The sequence below is a fragment of the Camelus ferus genome, chromosome 3, assembly GCF_009834535.1.
Source record: "Camelus ferus isolate YT-003-E chromosome 3, BCGSAC_Cfer_1.0, whole genome shotgun sequence".
Lineage (NCBI taxonomy): Eukaryota > Metazoa > Chordata > Mammalia > Artiodactyla > Camelidae > Camelus > Camelus ferus.
Window position 1 is genome coordinate 41,319,367 of NC_045698.1, and position 25,781 is coordinate 41,345,147.

The 25,781-nt window shown below is 33.8% G+C and overlaps 1 protein-coding gene and 1 pseudogene across 3 annotated transcripts in view; one reads left to right on the top strand and one right to left on the bottom strand.

Annotated features, from left to right (window-relative positions):
* Positions 1-25,781, top strand: part of KIF2A (kinesin family member 2A) — a 64,735-nt gene that overhangs the window by 11,493 nt on the left and 27,461 nt on the right. For all 3 annotated transcript variants that reach the window (XM_032472919.1, XM_032472907.1, XM_032472914.1), the window contains exon 2: positions 25,397-25,491. In XM_032472919.1, the coding sequence (XP_032328810.1) occupies positions 25,397-25,491 (95 nt within the window). The remainder of the gene's footprint in view (positions 1-25,396; positions 25,492-25,781) is intronic.
* On the bottom strand, positions 1,778-21,656 carry LOC102507795 (annotated as a pseudogene).

Below are 25,781 nucleotides of genomic sequence, written 5' to 3' on the forward strand. Positions count from 1 at the left end.
ATCAGCATATAGTGACACTTTTACCTCTTCTTTTCCAATTTGAATCCGTTTTATTTCTCTCTCTTGCCTGATTGCTGTGGCTAGGACTTCCAGGACTATGTTGAATAGGAGTGGTGATAGTGGGCATCCTTGCCTTGTGCCAGATTTTAGTCGGAAGCTTTTGAGTTTTTCACCGTTGAGAACTATGCTGGCTGTAGGTTTGTCATATATAGCTTTTATTATGTTGAGATATGTTCCCTGTATAATTTCTTTTGGGGAAAAAAAAATCTATCTTATTCCAGGCTGTCTGCCATTACCTAAGTTTAGGCCCTCCTTACTCACAGACTTTTCAAAAGTTTAGACAAGTACATGTCTAAACTTTTGTGTCAGGTACATGACACTTGAAAGAATGCTTCTTATTAGATGAGCAGCTATACTGTCAGGAAAATACAACGTTATAGCTACTTGCTAGGAGTCTGCTGACATAATTGATGACTTTGAGGGCCTGACTAGATTCAGTGACCTTTATTTTTATAAAACTGTTGTTTGAAATTGTTTTGGGATAATATGTGGGTTACATTTTTACTAATTTTGTTTCCAGTTATTGCTGATATTGAGAATGGACAACAACATGGCCCTAAAAGTTGGGACGTAGTTTTATTGAGTGGTACATTGCCTTTAACCTTATACATATTCATTTGGGTTTAATTAAAGCCATTCCTTAACTAAATAAAACTTATTTTCCTCTTATACCTCATACCTTTTCTTCTTAATCTTTGCAAAAGATTTTTCTCTCCATTCTCTAAATGTTGGTGTCCTTCAAGGCTTTGTCCTAACACTGCAGTACTTCTCAAAGTAAATGCTTCTCTTCATCTCAGGCTAGCTGAAGACACATACTGTTTGTATGTCTAATGGATTACTGATTATCTCCACTAGAACATAGCATAAATACCTCAAATTCAGCATGTCCAAAATTGAACATCATCCATTTCCCAAATCTACTTCTTCAATATTTCTCATCACTTTCATTCACCCTATTGCCCCAGTCAGAAATCTAGTTGTCTTCCTTGACTCCTTGTTTTGTCTTAACCTTATATCCTATCATCAAGTTCTCTTAACTCTCATGTACCTCTTTAGTCCATGATTTTTTTCCATCCCTCTACTATAACTTTGATTAGGCTACCATTATGTCTTGCCTGTACTGCTCAGCAAATTCCTAATAAATTCCTAAGGTCTGTCTTTGGTTGTTGACTCTTTCAGACTAACCTTTCAAATGTATAAATTTGACCCTCTGATCACCTACTTAAAACATAACTTACTGTAGACCCTGAACAATCTGACCTCCCTCTCCAGTCTCATTTCTTGCCACTTATCTGAGACACACTGAACTTAGACTTGTACCTAACATTTCTAATTGCTTTGCTCCTTTTTGTCTCTTAAACATTTCATCCCTCCTGACTTCTAGACCATGATGGGTCCCCTGCTTTATGTTTTCCGAGTCCTCTATTTACTCTGCCAAATCACTCGTGAGTTTTTAGTATTTAATTATCTCTGGTCAGACTTGAGCTACATCATCTCCCCAGTGCCTAGCACAAGGCCTCTACATACTTAATACATTATCTATTTGCTGAACCAATGATTAAATGAATGTCTAACTGTGCTGCTCTTTCACTGATCTGTCTCTTCAAATTTTGACATTCTGAAAAAATTTGATTTGTGTTCATCCTCCAGTCATCAAGAGTATGACATAACAAAGTATGCCATTGTTTTCATTTTTTTTATTTTTTACTTTTTTCAGTTTGAAAGCCACAGACAATTTATCTTTCTATAATTAGATTAAGAGAAAAAAATGAACCCACTGTAGCAGGAAGAAGCAAGAGTCTACGGTCTGGCATTTGATGAGCTATTCAGTTACTGTGTATTTCTGTTGTTTTTCCATGACAGAACGTACGGCAGAGACTTGGGAACGCTCATGCCTGAAGCCAGGTTACTCTTATGTTCCATAACTATGTTGCTTGCAGGGCTGTTTCTGCCACAGTAGTTGGCTGTGCCCCAGACAAAAGGGTTGCTGGTCTGTTCCCACAAATCTTTATCCCAGTCTTCGTCACAAGGAGGGCACTGCCATGTGTTCTCAGCCAGAGTCTCTTGTCCAAGGTTCTTGGTTTAGTTGACTACATCCTACTCAATACAGCTTTTGTCATCACAGCTTGAGATACGATGACTTATTTCAGCCCGAGGAACCTGATGGCGAGCACTGAAGGGACAAGTAGCCAGTTTGTTTGTGACATCAGGGTGATTCTTTCTGTGCTTGATAAGATAATAAGGAAACCTGTAGGCCCTGATCTGGTGGTTTTTATCACAGGGGCATTATAATAGCTTTTCAGGGTCCAGGGAATTGACTCGGCCGAGACATGCTCTCCTGACAGTTGCCTTCGCCTGCCATTGCTTTTAATGTACGCTTTTAAGTTTACCTGTTTTGAATAGCAATAAGTGTGATAGTATACCTCTTCCTTACAGATGATATATTGTACATACAGGTGCTTCTTAATTTTATTTTCACTGAGTAATAACAATATCTTAGAGAACCTTTGAATGCATAAAATACTCTTATTCTTTTTCGTAGCTGCATTTTATTTATTTTTTAAAGTTTTATTTACCTAGTTTTTTTTTTTCTAATTTCATAGTTATTTATTTTAATTGAAGTGTAGTCAGTTTACGTTATATCAATTTCTGGTGTAAAGCATAATGTTTCAGTCAAACACACATATGATATTCCTTTTCATACTCATTTTTATTTTCATTATAGGTTACTACAAGGTATTGAATATAGTTCCTTGTACTATACAGTATGAATTTGTTTATTTTATATGTAGTAGTATCTACAAATCTTGAACTCTCAATTTATCCTTTCCCACCACCTTCCCCCTGGTAACTGTAAGTTTATTTTCTATGTCTGTGAGTCTGTTTGTTTTGTAAATAAGTTCATTTGTGTCTTTTTTTTAGGTTCCACATATGAGTGATATCATATGGTATTTTTCTTCCTGTTTCTGGCTTACTTCACTTAAAATGACGATTTCCAGGTCCATCCATGTTGCTGCAAATGGCATTATTTTATTCTTTTTCATTGCTGAGTATTCTATATTTGTGTGTGTGTGTGTGTGTGTGTGTGTATACACACATGTGTATACCAGATATATATACCACAACTTCTTTATCCAGTCATCTGTCAATGGACATTTAGGTTATTTCCATGTCCTGAATGTTGTAAATAATGCTACTGTGAACATGGCAGTGCATGCATCTTTTCAAATTAGACATTCCTCCAGATATATGCCCAGGAGTGAGGTTGCTGGATCATATGGTAAGTCTATTTTTAGTTTTTAAAGGAAATCTCTGTACTGTTTTCCATAATGGCTGCACTAAACTATATTCCGACCAACAGTATAGTAAGGTTCCCCTTTCTCTACACTCTCTCCAGCATTTATCGTTTGTGAACTTTTTAATGATGACCATTCTGATTGGTGTGAGGGTGATACCTTATTGTAGTTTGAATTTGCATTTCTCTAATATTTAGTGATTGAGTGTCTTTTCATATGCCTGCCGGCCATTTATGTCTTCATTGGAGAATTGCTTGTTTAGGTCTTCTGCACATTTTTGGTTTGGGTTGTTTATTTTTTGTTACTAAGTTTTATGAGCTGTTTGTATATACTGAAAGTTAATCCCTTGTCAGCCACGTCATTTGCAAATATTTTCTCCCATTCTGTAGGTTGTCTTATTTTTTATAGTTTCCTTTGCTGTGCAAAAGCTTGTAAGTTTAATTTGGTCCCATTTGTCTGTTTTGCTTTTGTTTCTGTTTCCTGGGTAGACTGCCCTAGGAGAGGAGAACATTGCTAAGATTTATGTCAGAGGATGTTTTGCCTATGTTTTCTTCTAGGAGGTCTATAGTGTCTTATGTTTAAGTCTTTAAGCCATTTTAAGTTAATTTTTGTGTATGGTGTGAGGGAGTGTTCTAACTTAACTGGTTTGCATGCAGCTGTCCAACTTTCCCAACACTACTTGCTGAAGAGACTATCTTTTCTCCATTGTATATTTTTGCCTCCTTTGTTGGAAGATTAATTGGCCATAAATCTGTGGGTTTATTTCTGGGTTCTCTGTTCTGTTCTGTTGATTCATATGTCTGTTTTTGTGTCAATACTACACTTTTTTGGTTACCATTGCTCTGTAGTACTGTCTCAAGTCGGAGGGTTATGTCTCCAGCTTTGTTCTTTTCCCTCAGGATTGCTTTGGCAATTCTGGGTCTTTTGTGATTCCATATACATTTTAGGATTATTTGTTCTAGTTCTGTGAAAAAATATTCTGGTTAATTTCATAGGGATTGCATTGTATCTGTAGATTGCTTTGGGTAGTATGTTCAGTTTAACTATTGATTCTTCCAATCTAGGAGCATGGGGTATCTTTCTGTTTCTTTAAGTCACCTTTAATTTCCTTAATCAGTGTTTTGTAACTCTCCGTGTATAAGTCTTTCACCTCCTTGGTCAGGTCTATTCCTGAGTATTTTTTAATGTGATTTGAGAAGAAATTGTCTTTTTTACTTTGCTTTTCTGACATTTCATTGTTAGTGTAAAGAAATATGACTGATTTCTACATGTTAATCTTGTATCTTGCTACCTTGTCGAATTCTTTTATCAACTCTAGTAGTTTTTGTGTGGAGCCTTTAGGATTTTCTCTATATAGTGTTACGTCATCTGCATTTAGTGACAGTTTTACCTCTTCTCTTACAGTTTGGATCACTTTTATTTCTTTTTCTTTTCTGATTGTTACGGTTAAAACTTCCAATACTGTATTGAATAGAAGTGGTAAGAGTGGGCCTCCTTGTCTTGTTTCAGATTTTAGCAGGAAGGCTTTTAATTTCACCATTGAGTATTATGTTGGCTGCGGATCTGTCATAAATAGCTTATATTATGGTGAGATATGTTCCCTCTATACCCACTTTGGTAAGAGATTTTATCATAAGTGGGTGTTGAATTTTATCAGAATTTTTTTCTACATCTGTTGAGATGATCATGTGATTTTTGTCCTTTCTTTTGTTGGTGTGGTTTATCACGTTCATTGATTTGCATGTGTTAAACCATCCTTATGTCCCTGGAATGAATCCAACTTCATTATAGTGTATGGTCTTTTTTATGTGTTGTTGGATTCTATTTGCTAAAAGAGTTTGAGAAGGATCAGTATGAGTTCTCCTTTGTATGTCTGGTAGAATTCCCCAGTGAAGCCATCTGGTCCTAGACTCTGGTTTACAGGGAGGTCTTTTTTGTTTTGTTTTGTTTTTTAATTGCTGATTCTATTTTACTTCTAGTGATTGGTCTGTTCAAGTTAACTATTTCTTGATTCAGTTTTGGTGGACTGTATATTTCTAGAAACTTGTCCATTTCTTCTAGGTTGTCCAATTTGTTGCCATGTAATTGTTCATAGTATTCTCTTACGATTTTTTTGTATTTCTATCGTGTTGGTTGTAATTTCTCCATTTTCATTTCTTACTTGTGTCTTCTCTTTTCCTCTTGGTGAGCCTGGTCAAAGGTTTATCAGTTTTGTTTGCTCTTTCAAAAAACCAGGTCTTGGTTTGATTTTTTTTCTTTTTTTTTTTATCTCTGTTTTATTGATTTCCTCTTTGATCCTTATTATTTCTTTCCTTCTGCTGACCTTAGATTTTGTTTGTTCTTCTTTTTCTAAGTCTTTTAGGTAGTAGTAGTAGGTTAGGCTGTTTTTATGAGATTGTCCTTGTTTTTTGAGGAAGGCCTGTATTACAGTGAACTTCCCTCTTAGGACTGCTTTTGCTGCATCCCATAGATTTTGTGTGGTTGTGTTTTTGTCGTCATTTGTCTCAAGTTATTTTTTAATTTCTTCTTTCATTTCGTTGTTGACCCATTGGTTTTTTTAGTACAATATTGTTTTGTCTCCATGCAGTAGTTTTTTTCTCGTCTTTCTGTGATTGATTTCTAGTTTCATGCCTTTGTGGTCAGAAAAGATGCTTGAAATAATTTCTATCCTCTTAAATTTGTTGAGGCTTCTTTTGTATCAGTATGTGGTCTGTCTTAGAGAATGTTCCATGTGTACTTGAAAAGAATGTATATCTGTTTTGGGGGGATGTGATGTCCTGAAATATCAACTAAGTCTAACTGTTCCATTGTGTCATTTAGTATCTCCATTGTCTTATTGATTTTTTGTCTGGAAGATCTGTCCAGTGGTGTTAGTGGGGTGTTAAAGTCTCCTACTATTATTGTATTCCCATCAGTTTCTCCCTTTATATGTGTTAGTATTCGTTTTATATATTTAGGTGCTCCTATTGCTGCTTATTAGTGATTGAATATACCACAATTTAGATTTTGCTGATTCTGTAGCTACTATACAGTCAGTAGTGTACTGAATAATCTTGAACTTGAATCTTTTTTTATGTACATGACTATATTTGTAGGATAAAGTCCTAGTAGTAGAATCTCTGGGTCAGAAAATTGTTTATTTTTAATTTTGATAGATCTTGCCAATTTGCTTCCATGAAGAGTCTGTGAATTTACCTTTGTATCTGCAAAACTGGCTGATTCCTCATACTCTTATCCACACAGTGTACAACATACATTTTTAAAATTTGCTAGCTTGGATTATGAAGTTGATACTGTGCCTATAGATTGTTTTTTTCTGAAGTTAAATGGCCCATAAAAGATAACAGGTTTAATTTTTAAAGTGTTTATGAGATCCATACATATAATGAAAAATACTTAAGCTCTAGTGTTGTGAGAATCAATATAGAAAAACAAGATGTCATGTATTGTGTCTGATTATAAGAATAAAGTGATTTTTTTATTAAAAATTTGAAAATGAATGTTACAGTTTTTAATCTGATAAACTTAACAGACTTACTAAATAATAGATTGGGATTTTTCCAACTCAGAACATGGTTAAATAAATTATAAATTTAGAAGACAAAGAGATAAGAAATTAATATCTTAAACATAAAGAATTCAAGCAAAAAAAAAAAAAAGAGCCAAGAATCTCAATAGACATTTTCTCCAAAATGACATACAGATGGCCAACAAGTATGTGAAAAGATGGCTCAACATCACTAATTATTAGGGAAATGCAAATCAAAACTACAGTGTGATATCTCACACCTGTTAGAATGGCTCTTACCAGAAAGTCAAGAAATATGTGTTGGTGAGGATGTAGAGAAAAGGGAACCTTTGTGTATTGTTGTTGGGAATGTACGTTGGTGCAGCTATTATGGAAAACAGTATGGAAGGTCCTCAAAAAATTTAAAGTAGAACTACCATATGATCTAGTAGCAATTCCACTTCTGGGTATTTATCCAAAGGAAACAAAATCCTATGTCAGAAGAAAATCTGCACCTTCATGTTCATTGCTGCATAATTTACAATAGCCAAGACATGGAATCAATGTAAGTGCCCATTAGTGGATGGATGAATAAAGATATGGAGTCTGTGTGTGTGTGTGTGTGTGTGTGTATATACACACACACACACACACACACACACACACACACACACACGCAGTGGAATATTATATAGGCATTAAAAAGAATAAAGTCTTGCCACTTGTGACAACATGGATGGTCCCAGAGGGTGTTAGGCTAACTGAAATAAGTCAGAGAAAAACAAATACTACGTGATCTCACTTGTATGTGAAATCTAAAAACAAAACAAAAAACCAGACTCAGGTACAGAGAACAGATAGGTAGTTACCAGAAACAGCAGGCATGGGAGGATGGCAAAATGAGAGAAAGGGGGTCAAAAGTTACAAACATATAAAATAAAATGTCACAGGATGTATACAACTTGATGACTGCAGTTGTTAATACTGTATTGTATATTTGAAAGTTAAGACAGTAGACTTAAAAGTTCTTATCATAAGAAAAAATTTGTAGCTGTATGTGGTAATGGATGTCAACTTATTGTGGTGATCATTTCACAATATACACAGATTATTTTGTTGTACCTTTGAAACTAATACAATGTTATATGTCAGATATATTTCAGTAAAGAAAAAAATCAGGTGGAAAAATTCACTTTTTTAAAGTGTACAATTCAGTGATATTAAGTATATTCCCAGACTTGTGTGACTGTTATGACCGTCTAATTTCAGAACATTTTTATCTCCCCAAAAAGAAACTCATACTCATTAGCAGTCTGCATTTTCTCTTCACTCCAGTCCCTGGCATCTACTAATAAACTTACTGTTTCAATGGATTTGCCTGTTCTGGACATTACATATAAATGGAATTGTACACTCTGTGACATTTAATGGCTAACTTCTTTCACTTAGCATAATCTGTGCTCACAGTTTATCCATGTTGTAGCATGTTTCAGTATTCTGTTCTTTTCTACGAGTAATGTTCCATTTTACTTATCCATTTGTCAATTGATAGACATTTGGATTGTTTGCAGTTTTTTTGCTGTTACGAGTACCATTCATCTACAAGTTTCCATGTAGGCATACGTTTTTTGGTTTTTTGGGTATATATCTACCTAGGAGTGGAATTGCTGAGTTATGTGGTAACTCTATGCTTAACTTTTCGAGGAACTGTCATACTGTTTTCCATGATTATACCATTTTACACTCTCTCCAGTGATGTAATATTTGAGGGTTCCAGCTTCTCCACATCTGTAATAAAATTTGTTACTGTCTTTTTTATTACAGCTATTTTCAAAGGTGTGAATGTACTTACTAGCCATTTGTGTATCTTCTTTAGAGAAATGTCTCTTCAAATTCTTTGTCTGTTTGAAAAATTAGTTTATTTATCTTTTCATTACTGAGTTGTAAAAGTTCTATAAATATCCTGAATAGTGTTCCCTTACTTTTCTTTCTTGTATGCTTTGCAGATATTTTCTACCATTGCATGGGTTTTCTTTTTTTGAGTAGTATCCTTTGAAGTACAAGTCTTAATTTTGATTAAGTCCAATTTATCTATCTTTGCTTTTGTTGCTGTGCTTTTGTTATATCTAAGAAACCATTGCCTAATTAAAGATGTAATCTACTTTTATGTTTTTGGTTTTTTTTTACTTCTGTAGTCTTTTCCATGACCTTTATTACCTAAAATATTTACATATGTTCTTCCTTGATCCTAACACTCATTCTTGACCTTTTAACATAGAGAGCAGATTGATTTAGCATTTGTCAGCAGACACTGCAGTTTTTGATACAAGATGAATAAGGCTTCAGAATATATTGGAATCCTAATAGTGAAGTCAGCTGTCTTTGTTACCAGAGTTGAAGGGTGTCTATTATGTGTGTAAGTGTGCATATGTGATACAATGTCTCTGGGATTTAGAGGAACCATAGTAAGCACAGCACAAAACCAAGCATAAAGATACATGTGGGAAACTGAATTTAAACTTGAACTGTGGTGAAGGTGATTTGTTTTGGTTTGGTTTCTTTCATGACCATATCTTTAATATTAAAACAGATCAATGCATGTGGATCAATTTATTAAAAATCCTTCCAGCTATACAAAAACATAGAAAAAAAGAAAAATGAATTTACAGGAAGGGATTTCTTTTTAAAAACAGAGAATGTGAAAACCCCATAAAATTTTATCTCCATACATACTGAAGTAAATTAATATGGTTGAGTTGATGTCATGTCTGGGATTTGCTTCAGAATAATCCAGTCGTGGTAGTGGGAGGAGTGACAGTAGGATTGGCTATGTGTTAAAATTAATTAAACTGAATGAAAGGTATTTGTCATTTATATGTTTCCTAATTTTCATAATAGAGTAAAGTTTTTTTAAATAAAAACCTTTTTTAAATGACCTAATCTTTCTCCTTGGTTTCAGATCTGCCTTCTAGATATCACCACATGGATTTCCTGCTGGTATTTCAAATTAAACTCATCAAAAATGAAATTTGTTGCCTTTATCTCCTCATTTCTATATTTCCTGTATTCCTTATATTGGTTAGTGGAAGCACCATATACCTGGTTTCCCAAGATAGAAATTGTAGGCATTGCCAACTTCCATAATTTCTTGAGGATTTTTGCTCCTCTTTCACTCCTCTATTCCTATCTTTTTTGATAATTGCATTGTTCATATGTAGATGATCCTTCTAGTACCGTAATCTCTCAGTTCTTTGAATTTCTTTCTTTCCTTCCTTTCAGTGGTCTTGCCCTTGGCCTTAGCTCACTATATCCTGACATCTTTATAATTTCAGTTTCAAGCATCCCGGTTGTTGGTCACCATCCTGTCTTTCTAGCATATTCCTTGTAGTATCCTGACTCCACTCATCTTTTGACCCCACTAGGATTTATAATCCTACTATTTTTATTATTCCTTTCTCCCCTTCATGTCCTCATTTACTTTCTTATAAGCACTCCTTTATGTATATAACTTCAACTCCCTTGCCCCCTCTCTTGATTGGCAAAACCCCAGATCACTCCCTTATATATGTTTTAAACCTCCATTCACTCTTTCCTAGCTGACTTTTGTCATAAAATCCATAGTGTTTATTTACTCACCCACACTCAGTAGATGATCTTGCTTGCTATTTCATCGCTGAGAAATATGAGCAATCGGAAAAGAGCTTTTTCAAGTCTACCATGGTAGACTTTGTATAGTAGTTAAGAATATGATTATTAGGGCGGAGTATAGCTCAGTGGTAGAGCGTGTTCTTGGCGTGCACGAGGTCCTAGGTTCAATATCCAGTACTTGGGTACTGTTACTGTATCCAAGTACCAGTATCTGTGCCTGTAACTGCCTTTCTTACTTAGCCAACTGCCTTCCTTATTTTGCCATGGATAAATTTTCTATTTTAGGCCAGTTTCCTCCACTTGTGCAGAGGATCCTATCCCCTTCAATCTGCCCAAAGTTACCACTTCATCAGTTCTCTCTTTGTGATGTAACATCAGTATTTTCTTTTTTACTGAATTATTTCCATCAGCATATTGGAATGTTGTTATTTCTCTCGTCTGAAAAACAAAAAACAAAAAAACTCTTGATCCCACTTTTACTTTTAGCCATTGATCTCCCTTTACTTGATTTGTTAATAGCATTTGGCAGTTGATTCACATTCTCTTCCTCAAAATAACTTTTTCACTTGACTTTTAGGACTTTGCTCTTCTGATTTTTGTCTTTTTCTCTGGCAACTTCTTGAATATCCTTTGCTGGTATCTCATTATCTCCCTGACTGTACATTGAAGACCAGGACTTCTACCCTCATTTTCTTGTTGATCACGCCTGCTTTAAATACTATCTATATCAGTGTTTTTCAAACCTTTTTTCTTTACTACCCCCTTTCCAAAGAGCCGTTTTAGACCTTTATTCCTAATCACACTGTCCCATGGGATTTTAATACCACACATACTGGGTATTTGTTTATGTGCTTTCTGTGACTCTTCTTTGTGTATGTTTTGCTCTAGCCAAACCAAATTTGCTATTTCACATTTTACCTTATCGTTACAAAGGTTTGAGGGAGTGATTATCTATTCTCTTAATCCAGATTGGCCAAGCATTGAAAGTAGAAATTTCCCTGGCTCAGAGGCACTACCATCATAGGCTTCCATAGGTAGAGTGGAGCAGAGATTTTTTGTGATGACAAATTCCTGGGAGAAGTAGTGACATTACAATCAAAGATTGAGATTTTGGCATGGGGCAGGGAATGTGGCTTACTTTGTATTCTTACTGCTTGATTATATTCTTAACCATTTGAAAGAGGGTATATTAGTCTGCTCAGGCTGCTATAACAAAATACCATAGACTGGGTGGCTTAAACAACAGACATCTATTTCTTACCTTTCTGGAGGCTGCAAGATCAAGGTGCTGGCTGTTTGGATTCCTGGTAAGAGCTCTTCCTGTCTTGCAGGTGCCATCTTCTCAGTGTGTCCTTACATGGTGGAGAGAGAACATCTCCCTTTTCCCCTTCACAAAGTCACAAATCCTATCATGAGGATCCTACCTTCAGGACCTCATCTAACCCTAATTAGCTTCCAAAGACCGTATCTCCGAGCAGTTGGGGTTTAGAACTTCAACATAGGAATTCGGTGGGGGGCAAGTGTTGGGGGACACAGTTTAATCCATAGCAAAGAAATTATGGGTTAAGTACTCTGAATCTGGACTGCTGTTCAAGACCACAGCAACACAGTAATGCATTAAGGAATGAATTTTGTATTGTAGTTAAGAATGTGATTATTAGGGTGGAGTATATAGCTCAGTGGTAGAGCATGTGCTTGGCATGCATGAGGTCCTAGGTTTAATACCCAGTACCTCCATTAAAAAAAAAAAAGAATGTGACTATTTTAAAATTCATTTTTAGTGATGAATGGTTTAATATTTTATTAATATTCAGCATTTTCCATTAAAATTCCATTTTTGTCTGTAGCAGTTTTATTTTTCATGTTTAGATGTGTGTATCATTATTATTTGGCTTGAACAGGCATTTCCCATATTCTACCCTTTCTGGTGACAAAATACTTTTTTGGGATTTGTGTTTTTGAAAATCACTTACATTGTGTTTATAACATTCTTTAAGGTTTTAAGAAAAGCTTTTCTTTCCCATTATCCTGGAAGATAGGAAAGGTAGACAGGCTAGCTTTTCAATACCAGGTACTTTTTCTTATTACTGTTGGCATATACTGCTGTTTCTATAGACAGTAGCAAGTTTGTCTTATAAGTGTTTTACAGTACAGTCATCTCATAGTAAAATATTCAGATTGCTTAGCCTCTTTTTATCCGTGAGAGGTTTTTTTTTTGAAAGATTCTGAAGTTTCCAGTCTGCTTAGTATTCACGTTAGCACATCTGCAAAACACTTACTACACTCAGTCACCTGAATTTAGGCCTTAAATTCCCTAGTGAAAGGAAGGTAGGTAAAAACTAATAGGGATGGCTGAATATTTTATAATGTTTTTGGCAACTTTCTGAGTTATGTTTTAATTTTGTTAATAAGTGTATGTATAAGACCATGCCCAAAACATACGAACATAGAAAGCTTGAAAATAGAAGGATGGAAAAAAAATATGTATAAGTCTACATTGCCTGGGTTACTGCTGTTAACTGTTGAAAAACATTCCAAAATATCCCTAGCTCTTGTTAGGATGTATTTAAGTATAAGAGAAGATGATAACGACATGTTGCCATGAAAAGGTCACAGAATAGTGCAGCTGTATTGGCATGGAATTCCCTTTTGAGTATATAAGAATTTAAGCCAGGGAGCAATTAGATAGCATTACTCAATATATGCAGCAGAATGTCTGTGAAAAGCAGTTCTTCAAAACTTTGGATTAGTGCTTCCTTTGGGAGCACATGTCCTAAAAAACTTTGGACTATCAGCAACGTGTTATTTTAGCACCACCGCTTGTCAAACTCTGGTATTCTAGACAGCAAATCTTTTATTGTTAAACAAATGAATAAAGATATATTTTGGATATTCTGTCACCCAGAAAAATGACATTTTAATTAAAATGTTTTGAGATTTAATTATTAAATTTTAGCTAGTTAATAAACTTTATGAAGTTTTTTAATGCTGTTTTGTAAGGTTTGTTTACATTTTCACTGTTTCAACTAGAATCCTAATTATATAATGTATGATGATTTTAGATATTCAGTTTTTATGTTCCCTTTACCAGTGGCTTTGGATACTTTAATACTTTCTTTCCCCAGCCCCAAATATGCAGAGTAGTATCAGGAAAGTATAGTGATTTAATACTTTTTAATGGGATCATGGCCCCTTTATAACATTTTTCTTATTACCTTTGTGGGTAAATAAGGATAGAAATTCTCAAATATAATTTACAATGGGCCCTTCTAAATGATAACGTTACCCAGATTGTTAATGTGTAGTGTGGTTCAGTCATCTCTATAAAATCCCAGCAAGTTCTGAAATTTCCCTGTCAGCCCAGAAAAACTGAGCAGTATTGAATTTTCACATCCCTTTTCAAAACAGTGGACAAATGAGGTAAGAATTTGAGAATTTGTAGTTTGTTTACAATATGAATGTCCCATTTTTTAGTTGTATTTTCTTTATGAACATTCTTAGCTGTACCATTCCTGTTTTTCTCTTCTAGTGTCAAAATTCCAGCTTTGTGTTTAAAGTCTTAAGAAAGGAAATGCTTGAACTTTTTAATTTAGTTATAAACAGTAACATCTTAAATGTGATAAACCAAAACAAAAAGGTTTCTATGTTTGGCAGTCATATTCCCCAGAGATTTACTAAACAGCAACAGCACTGTTAACCAGTGTCAGCTGAGGCATTATTTGTGCCCTTCTCTAATGGCTCCTTGTTCCACCATAGCTATTGAAGAAGGTGTGACGCTTACGTAGTCCTCATTAAGGATTCTTTTCATCATTGCTTCAATTAGCTAACAAAACCTGGCTATCAGAGTTTGGGAGTTTGACTTCTACTGAATCTGCTATAATTACCTCCAACAAATCACCAGATACTTTTCTGTCCTCATTTACTGGTCGTTGGCATCTAGGAAAAGATTGACATTTACTTTTGGAGAGAATATAAATAATAAATTATAAACTGCTTTGAGGTAGTTGGCAAGAAAAGAAATAATGTATGAATATTACTGCGTGTGTGTTTTTCATTTTCTAAATATTGCTCTTAGTAACATCCTCTGATTGTCATATTTAGTCTTTCTACTTTAAGGCAGCATTTTGGAAATCTTTATTTTCCCGTTGGAATGTCTCCATGTTCCTAAAGGAGCGTCCTTTTAATAAGTTGAAGAAAGGAATTGTAGCTCTTTTAAAACATAGCTTTAAAACAAACCTCTTTAGACAACAAAAGTTAATTAACATAACATGTTTTGCTATGACTCTACTTGGAAAGATGCACTCAAATTTGCATTGTACACTGGCACTGGTTCTTATAACAATGTATACAGTTGATTTATTTTACTGAAATCAATATTTTATATAAAATTTAAGAAATAATAAGAAACTTAAGATTTTAATCAGTTGTGTGATATGAAGTTCCAAAAGTTTTGAGATCAGTATGTTTTAAGAAAACTTACCAGGATTCTCTTCTGGTAGGAAGTGACTTCCAAATAAAGTGCTTCTTTCAGAGATTTATTTACCAGTTGCTTTGAATTAAGCAAGCATATGTATTTTATCCTCTGGAAACAGCATCATTCTCCCAAGCACTTGTTCTGAATGTGCAATATTTTATAATTCAGAGTAATATTTATTTGAGTATGGATATTTATACTTGCTTTTCCTCTTAGTCCCTGCTTGCAAAAAAAAGTGCGTAAGAAGCCTTTCAAATTATGCAATAGTATTCTGATTGAAAACTGAGGAGGTTACTAAACGTTTTATTGTTATATTAGTTTTCATTATATGGCTATATGCATGTGAATGATCAATAACTACTATTTGTTTCAAAGCGTGTAAAAAGATTTAAATATTTTTAGCTAATGATATTTATTAAGCATTGATCTCTGTCATGCTTTTAAACTTATCAAACTTTAAACAGAGACGTTAACTTCTAAGGGTTTGCAAATCACCATTATAAATAATCTTATAATTCAAGTTTTATTTTCACTCATTCATTTTAGTTGTGTTATTCTTACATGTTTCAATTTTGAAATTTTTGCTAAGGTCTTACTGTTTTTAGAAATATGAAAAGAAAATTTAATAGAAATAGCTGAAGAGGAACTGATAGAAATGTTTACTTTTTAGGAAGGCTCGTCCGATATATGCTCATGTATACCTCAACTCTGATTAGGGTAATTAGAAATAGGAAAAAAAAACAAGGAATTTGTTATCCTAGGTATGTCGCAAACAGCTGCAACCTTTTTAAAAACAGCATGAGTCTGAATGAAAATAATTGATTGCCATTTTTTCATATTTTTCCTTATGTTCTACGACTATATTCTTTTCATTATATACATGTATTTGTTAGCATTTTGAATATTCAGACTTTAAAATACATGTAAGGATACTTTATTAGTATTCTTGGATGTTTTATTTTGGTTCTCGCCTTCTGCATTTGCAACCAAATTATACTTTATATGCTAGACAAGGTTTATGCCAGCCTAATTGGTTGCTGGCATTTCCTAGCCTCACAGCTGCTGTGAATTTCAGCTGTGAACTGGGAAACATATAATAGGATTCTGTTTTCAGAGACCAAAAGGCGATTGTCAACATGTAAGACTTGTTTTTGACAGCTAAATAAATATATGAGATTTTATGGCACCTTAAGTAGCTCCAATAGCAATCATAAGTAACCATCTTAAATTTTAAAGATTAGAAAGCCCTGAAATATAGAATCTATATATTTGTTATTTTTGTTTACTGCGGCAGTTATTTGTGGGTATTTTTTCTGTTTAAAAAATCATTTGTCTTAGTATTTACTAACAGATTTTTAAAAGTTGAGATCTGAACTATTTTCCCTTTGATTTCACTGTAACAAATAGTTGAGACTTAACATGATGTAAAGATATTTCTTAAAATGAACTAAACATAAATGGCTTTGAAATACAGATTATGATTTCAAAATATTTTATGTATTTATAGTATTTGATTTGATAGATATTATAAATTATCCTGACATCTCAATTTGGGGTGAAATTTCTATTTTTCTTAGGTTTAACTATATGAAATTGCCATTTTTCAGGTTGAAAATGGTCAAATATAGACTCTGATTTTTTTTAAAATCTGTTAGTTCTCAATAGCAGAAACTAAAGGGATCCTGTTTTTAAACAATATAATCATCTACCACCAAGATCAGTAATCTGTTCCTGAAAAATCACATGTTGTGTGTGAAAATGTTGACAGGGAGCCTATTTGCCTATATTTTAAATTAAAAAAAAAAATTGCAATGTTAATTGCCCAAAACTCCCTAATTTCAAAATGTAAAACTGACACTGTGAATCACCTGCATAGAGTAAAATACTATCATGTTTAACAAACAGTAACTAAGGATAACAAATTCATTTCATATGCAGTAAAATCTTTTTTCTTTCATTCTGATTGTTTTTTGCCCATCCCCAATATTTTCTTTCAGCATTTTCTTAATTATTTTGGGACTCATTCAACACTTGGCAAAATAAGGACTAAATAAATATGAAGGCTGTGGAATACATTCAGGACAAGTATACAGTATCAGAAAGTAGCTCACAATGAGTATGATGCCTATGTTTTGTATCACTTAGATATTTGGCATGCTTTTTAATTGTGATTCTGACCATCTATCAGTTATATTTGGAATGCAACTCAGTACTCTGTTGTTTAAAATGCAAATTGAGTTTTAGCATATACAAATATAAATCTTTCCCTATTTAAACAATGGCCAAAATACCTTACATTGAAAAATAAGTTCTATGAAGTTTAAGTATTAAAAACCAAGAGATGTTCTACTGGGAAGATAACCGGGGAGACATCCTGCAGAATTTGCCTGTACTTTACAAAACTCTTTGCAACTATTTTTTCACTTCACTCTCCACAGATAACATTTTCTACACTGTAAAGATAAATTAAAATAAAGCTGGAAACTTTTAAATCTGTCTCTAGATTTTTAAGTTTTAAAGAATCATAGTTTTGAAACTGTAATAGTTATAATTAATTTATATAGCAGTGTTGACTTTATGTAATAGTGTGAACTTACAGTTTTCAAATCTGACTGCCATTTTCTGTGAGTATGATGTATGACTTATAGGTGGATCGGTGCTTCTGGTCAAAATACTACAGTAAAGTTCATGTACTGGCATTCATCTGCCCCAGATATATAAGAGAAAACCTTCAAAAAGGCATAGCTGAGCTCCAGAACAAAATCACTATGAAACAGGAATGGATCATAAATAGTAAGGAACAGGTGGGGCTGAGCAGGCAAAGATGGCAAAAGTTTGACTCGTGAAGAATTATAGGGGTCTAAAAAAAAAAGAATCAGAGTCAGATTCACTGTTTAAAGACAAAGACTTGAGTGGCTCCTCTTTAAAGATGTTAATAAAATTTCTGCTGGTTTGCTCCGTGGAGCTAGATTTATAGGAAATTTTTCTCCAAGGGAGGCAGTCAGTGTAATTAAGGTAGAAATACAGGGGTAGTACTCAGCCACCATGCACTGGGGAAGTCATACCAATTATTTGTGGCTTTATCTGTTCTGCTTGGTCATATAGCTCACCTTTAGAAATCATAAACAGGACACCTAGATTCAGAGAATCATAAAATTAGAAAATAGTCTGAACTGAACAGTAACAAAAAAATACTACACATGAAAAATTTTAAGATGCTGCTAAAGCTGTTCTTAGAAGTGTGTAGCTTTAATTGCTTGCTTATAAGGAAAGAAGAAAGGATAAAGATGAATGAGGTAAATAAGCATCCACCTGAAGAATTTAAGAAAGAGAACCAGCAAGATATGACCAAAGTCAGTTGAAAGAAAGAAATAATGACTAAGAGCATTCATTATTTAGTATCATATAATACAGGCGCTGAACAAAACCAAATGTTCTTAGAAAAGACAAACTTGACAAATCTCAGGTGATATTTATCAAGGAAAAAAGTTGAAAAATTGGAGATAAAAAGTGATTATCATTATAGGTGCCACAGGCATTCTACATAATTATGAACACATTTATGCCCAAAATGTGAAAATTCAATATAAATCTCCTAGAAAAATATAATTATCAAAACAGGCAGGGATAGTAAACTATATATATAATTACAAGATTACTGTAATCTTATAATTATTAAGGAAATTGAATCTTCTCACGAATAAAACACTAAGCCAAGATGGTTTTAACCAGCACGTAACAAACACTCGAGGTTCAAATAATTCTACTTTTACAATAACTATTCCAGAGTAAAGTTTGTATGAGAAAACAAACAAAAAAACCTGCTGGCCAGTCATTACTCTTGATCAATGATGTAAAAATATAAACAAAATATTCAGTGCAACTCTATTCAGAATCCTAACAGGTGGATTTTTTTATTGTTAATTTATTTGATTTTTGGAATTTGTCAAGCTGATTCTAAAATTTATACAGATATGCAAAAGGCTAAGATCAAACAAACTTAAAGAACAATAAGGCAGGAAGACTTCTTTTACCAGATAGCAAGACTTATCGCAAAGCTATAATAATAATAATAGACACTGTAGTTTTGGTTCAAGTATAAAGAAAAAGACTCATGTGTGTATGCTTGAAGTTTGACAGGATGGTATTGCAGATAAGTAGAAGGGAGGGCTTTTCAGGAAATGGCGCTGGAACAATTTGTTTTCCATGAGGAAAAATGGTAATTGTGTTACCATACCCAAAGATCGAAATGACAGTGGACAGTCCTGAATATAAAAGGCTTTAAAACTTTAGAAGAAAATGTAAGAAACTGTCTTAATGACCTGAGTCTTAGAAAGAATTTCATGACATAAAAAGCCATAATTGAAAAACATATACATTAGACTACATTAAAATTAAAAACTAATTCATCAAATACATCATAAAAAAAAGTGAAAAGATAAGCCACAATTTTGGAGAAAGTATTTGTAACACATATAATAGATGGTTGTTACCAAGGATATAAAGGGAATTTCTGTAGAGAAGTAATAAACAAACAGGAAAAAGACACAAACATCCGAATGGCCAAAATACACGGAATAGGTGTAACCTCATTAAGTCAAATTAGAACCACAGTAGGACACATTAAATTTGACAAATATTAAGTATTATTGTGGATGTGAAGTAATTGCTAGTGGGATTACAGATCTTTACAGGTAGCCAGTATAGGAAACATTGTAATACTAACTAGAATAGTTAGATATGCCCATACCGTTAATTTCTTCTCTTACTGTATATCCCAGAAACATTTCTGTATTTGTATCAGTACCCATGTATAAGAATGCCTTATAGCACCATTGTTCCTAACAGAGAAGCAAAAGCAAATGTCTATCAACAGTAGAATAAATTTTGACATATGTAGTGAAAATGAGTGAACTATGGTTAATATACAGCAACATAAAATAGTGTTGTGCAACAAGAAAGAAGTCTTTTTTAAATTTATTTAAACATTTTTTATTGAGTTATAGTCAATGTTGTGTCAAATTCCAGGGTAGAGCACAGTTTTTCAGTTATACATGAACATACATACATTCATTGTCATATTCTCTTTTGCTGTGAGCCACCACAAAATCCTGTATGTATTTCCCTGTGCTATACAGTACAATCTTGTTTATCTATTCTACATTTTGAAATCCCAGTCTGTCCCTTCCCAACCCCCGAAAGAAGTCTTAAAAGTATCCATTTATATACAGTTTTAAAAATAGGCAAACTTTAGGTTTCTTGTGTGTTACATTTATAAGTGATAGAACTGAAGAAAAGTGACAGTATGATTATCTCAAATATGGGGTAGTGGTTACTTCTGGTGGAGGGGAAAAAGAGGGGGAGAGAGGCAGATTCATTTAGGAAGGTAGATACACAGGGTTTCAAAGGTATTGTTTCTTGACCTGGCTTATGGTAAATACACAGGTGTTTGCTCTTTTATTTTTTTAAATGTGTATGTGTGTACAATATAATTCATACTCAAGTCAATGAGATTAGAGAGTTAAAGGATAGTGAATTAGGATGGAGTACAGGAATTTTCTCAAACTGGAAAAATGGGATGGTTGGGGGAGGGTCATGTGAGAAGATTGTCACAGGAACCCAATCCTAATTTGTTTCTTGAGCTATAATTCTGTATCTGTAGATTGTCTTATTAACACCAGGGCATGATTGCTATTAACAACTGACTTAGGATAAAGTACCTCACTCTCCCACTAGTGGCATTGTTTTCTCAGTCATCCAGGCTCAGAATTTTCTTATTATATACCTCTGTGGTGTTTATCAATCATGATTTTTTTCCCTTTGAAAAATCTCATTTATCTGTCCCTTTTTATTCTATTATGTAACTCCTTTGTTAATAGGTGACTGCTATTTGACTTTTGAAAATAATCAAATTATAAATTTTTACAATTTAAAATGAGGTATTTGTGTATCTCAACTGAACCATGTGTAAAACAAATAAAAACTTTTGAAGGCATATTAGGAAAATTGAGTCTTAGAGATTGTTTTTTAGAAACATCTTTTGGTAAAAATAGTTAAAAAAAAAAACCATGCTAAATAAGTACTGCAGATATTTCTAGTTACCTGATCCACTGGCAAAAAGCAAACACTTACGACTTCATTCGTTCATTCACTTCCAGCCTTTATTCATTTTTTTGCTGGAATTTCACATTCATTTCTTGTTGGATGAGTAAACTGGACTCTGATAGAGAGAAGCTAACATTTTCTTAGTCCTGCCCTACTAAACCTGTAGCGTTTAATCTTCACTGAAACTGATCAGCTGATAGATCATGTGATTTTGACTCTGCTAACTCGTGGTTTAAGGCTTTCTGGGTGTCTGCATTGGTAATGGAAGTTGTAGAGGTACCAGTGTTAAGAAGACTGCTGATACCAGGTGTTACCTCCTTGATTTCTTTATCTTCTTTGCTGATCTTTCCAAGCCTTTAGAGATTAAAGTCTATGTGAAATCATGACCTATAGTCCTAATACAGATTTAGTCCCACTGATCTGAGTCTCTTCTCACACGTGTAGTTATCAGTATACTAAGTCACTTATCCCTCCTTAGGAATGTTAGAATATTGTGGTAGATGCCTAACAGTAGAAATGGTGGTGTTGGTCTTACCTTTTGGAACATGAACGTGCTTTTCCCCATTCTAATTATTGTGGTATTTCTGTTAGGAGTTGCATGGGGACCTTTTTTTATACCCTTCTTCAACAACGTCAACCACAGCCTCTCCATTTCTTGCTAGAAGTTATTGTTTATGGTAGTCTGGTGTTCAAATAAATCTTCCTTGTGTCGTTTCCTATTGATGAAATCATATCAATGTCTTATATTAAACCACTTCACTTTCCCCAAAACCTTTGTTGTAATAATCTTCTTGTCCCCACTAGTGGGTAATTACTGTTGTGAGGCTACTAAGGGTGGTGGGGTGGGAAAACAGTGGCTGCTGGGTCTCAGTCTCACTATTCATTTTATGGAGATGGTGATAAATTTGGGGCTTGATGCAAGCAGTGGTGGCTCCTCTTAGGTTGTGTTGGTGAATAGCAGGGAAGCTCATAACTCTATGGAGTCCACTCTCCACTTCCATTACCAATTAAACTCAGTCTCTCGCTTATTCATATCCTGTGGCAACAATATGTATACACACTGCTTAGATCTCACTTTGAGAAAAAACTTCTGCTTCAGGGAGTGCTTTTGAGCTGAGGCTTTGCATTTCCTGAGAAACCTCCAGCCAGTGACTGAGCATGGTGTGAGTTCTAGGGTATTTCCACTTTGGCCCAGCGTGGGCCTCCTCTAATGGGCATCTTTGCTCAGGAACTCCCTGATGTGTTGGCCAAGCTGTCAGATCTGCATCGAGGTCTGAGGCTTTCTCTGCTCAGTCCTGCTTTGTATTTCCTTTCCTTCACAGACTTCAGATCTGTATTGTGGTCTGAAAGTTTTCCATGCCCAGTCCTGTTTCTTCCTCCTATTATCTCTCACAGTAAACCTCTTGTTCTCCTGTCTCAACATCTGCTTCCCAGAGGACCCAGCTGACACTATGTGTACAGGTTATTTACCTAATTTCTGTTCAAATCAGATTTCAGTGAGCATTATCTAATTTCCCTTTTTTAAGCCTCTCCCTTGAATCCTGCCAGTATTTTCCAGCTCATCATTTCCCTCCATCCTCAACACCTGCTTCTCCTCTAATGTCCGTTTATCTGAGTAAATGGCACCACTATTTACTCAGTTGCTTTTATATTTGTCTTTCACATTTCAGTCGTTGACCCACTTAGAACTTTTTGGGGGGAGGGAGAGTATTGCATGAGGTAGGGATCAGTCAGTAGAATTGAGAATTACCATAGTCAAGGAAGGATAAATAAGGTCACAGATAATGAGGGGTCAGATATGTAGGACTTTGTTATATAGGTCATTAAAAGACCATTGGAAAGATTTTGGCTTCTATTTTGTGTGAGATGGGGAGACACTGGAAGATTTTGAGCAAAGGAGTAGTGTAATCTGACTTAGTTTTTATCAAGAATGTTTAGGTTGTTCTATGGAGACTCGACAGTATGGCAGGTAGGGTAGAAGCAGACTACTTGGCAGAGAATCGCAGTAATGCAAGATCAAGGCATTGATGGCTTACACCAAGGTGATTGCAGTGAAAACACTAAGAACCAACACAATATCTGGAGGTGTCATCATTTTATTTTGTAAAAGCTCCTTAGGAGTTTCTGGTGCATAATCAGGGTTAAGACTCTATGCTATTATGGTTTATACATTTTTACAGGGACATTTGGGATTTAAGCCACACACACTTCTTCATCAGCTTAATTTAGGGGAGTTAAGAAGCGTAGTGATAATAGCATGTGCTTTTGTATCTAAGGTTAAAATCCGTGCTAGTTATTAGCTGTGTAATGGTGAGCTTCAGTTTCCTCATTTTATAAAGGAAGATACCTACTTCATAGGTATGTTATATTAAATGAACCAATGAGCTGGTCTTTGACCTATATTAAAAAAGTAGTAACTTAAAGAAGGGTATGACTTATCATATTGGAAAAAAATTTCAATTGATAATGCTCAGTTTTGGTGAAGATTTGGAGAAATAGGTCCCATTGTTGGTGGGAATATAAATGGAAGGCAGTTTTCAAATATCTATCAAAATTTCAATTTCTTTGACCCATTCTGCCTTCAACAGTTTTATTTATGAAAACATTCAAACTTATGTACAGATAACAAAGAACAACATCTTTTAATGGCAAACGTTTGGAAACAAATTACTCTTGGTAAAGGAGTAAACTGTGATGCATTCCTTTTATGGTATGCTGTGCAGTTGTTAAAATTAATGTCAGGCTTTAATGCTGTCATGGAAAGATTGCCAGTATATATTCAGTTTTTAAAGGAGCATCAGTATGTTGCTTGAGAGTATGTACTTAAATCTTCAGTATTTGAATTTTTAACAAGATTATTTATTTATTCAAATTTTATATGAGCCCATATAGAAAAGTAGTGATTGACAGTAAGTTCATACATAAATAATACTTAGAAAATTATTAGTATTCATATTTTCTTTAAAGATATATGCTTTGTTATTATAATATTCTTTGTTTTATGTATTATGTCTTTTTTAAAAGATATTTAAAGAACTATAAGTTATTCTAAGATAAATTATAAATGCCTTGGGGATTTCATTTAGGAAATATATATGAAAATTCCATATGCTTAGCATTTTATTAGATAATATTGAAAGTGCAGATATATAATGAATAGTCTCTGTCCTTACTTGGTTAGTAATCAAATGGGTAGGTAAGATGAAAACAGATGAAAGAAGTTAAAAAAATATATATATATACACACACATGCATATACTTATACTTGTGTATGGGGTGTGTGTGTGTGTGTGTAAACCTATTGATCTACTTCTAGGAATTTGTCTCAAAGACAAATGATGCTTGATAACAAGTGCATAATAACAAATGTGCAGTAGTATTTATTGCAGTGTTTATAATAGTAAAAAGTTGCAGATAACCGAAGTGACCACCAATAGGTATTAAATAAGTTGTGATAAACATAATGTAATATAATATCTGATAATAACTGTTAATGAAAAAGAATATGAAAATGAATATATGGTATGTATATGCATGACTGGAACATTGTGCTGTATACCAGAAATTGACACATAACTGACTATACTTCAATAAAAAAAAATGGAATGTTATGTAAAAATGTAAAATAATGATTTATATCTATAGTTATTAGCAGGTAAGATCCATAGTCTATTAGGAGAGAGAAAAGTTTAAGATATATATAATGTCTACTCTCTATAGACGGTAAATACTGGAATCGTCAGAGAAAGTAAGGGGTAGAATAGATTTGAATAGGCAACATGAAGAAAGAGAACATTTTAGACTAGTGTTTCCCAGACTTCTTGAACTCAGAATCCTTTCCTTAATTTTAAAACAATATCATCAATTTGTACATTATGTGATAGTGAAATTTAAGAAAAAAGTATTTTATATCAGTATAGTATTAAAAAATGCTTTATGAATTTTTGTTGTGTTTTCCAGAATTAGTATTGGCTCAGAAAAACTTTCTAAGGATTAGAATTGTTTTAATAGTACAAAATTTCAGGCATTCCATGCCACTGTTTAACCACTTTTCATGTATGCTGAAAATAAAACTTTCAGTCTAATCCAATTTCTTGAGTTCCTGGTCTTGACAAGTGGCAAATTGATGTTATGTTTCCATAGGCAAAGGTGTGTTCCATAATCCTGAGAATCTGTGGAAGTCTCTTGTAAGAAAAGTAGTATCATAGTCTTTTAAGTTTGTAAATTATAAAATTGTTTTTTGACAGAGTTTAGGAACACCGTAATTCATGGCATTTAATAAGTGTATATTTTATTACCATTTAGGCCGAATACATCAAGCAATGGTAACATCTTTAAATGAAGATAATGAAAGTGTAACTGTTGAATGGATAGAAAATGGAGATACAAAAGGCAAAGAGGTATGATCACTAGGTTAAATTTTATTTCTAATCTTATAATCAAGATTTTGAATATAGAACAAAATAGAAAGTAAATAATTTTAATATAGTGCATGTACTCCTTATCATTCCTTGAAAAACTTTCAAATGATTAAAAAATTTCTCTCAAAGAAAGGTAGATTCCTCCTGCATATCTTATGTGATTGAACATACAATCAAGATTGCGAAGTTCTACCTTAAGGGAGATTCTTTAAAATATATGTGGGTTATAATTCTAGATAATCTAATTTTCAAGATAATATCACTCATTA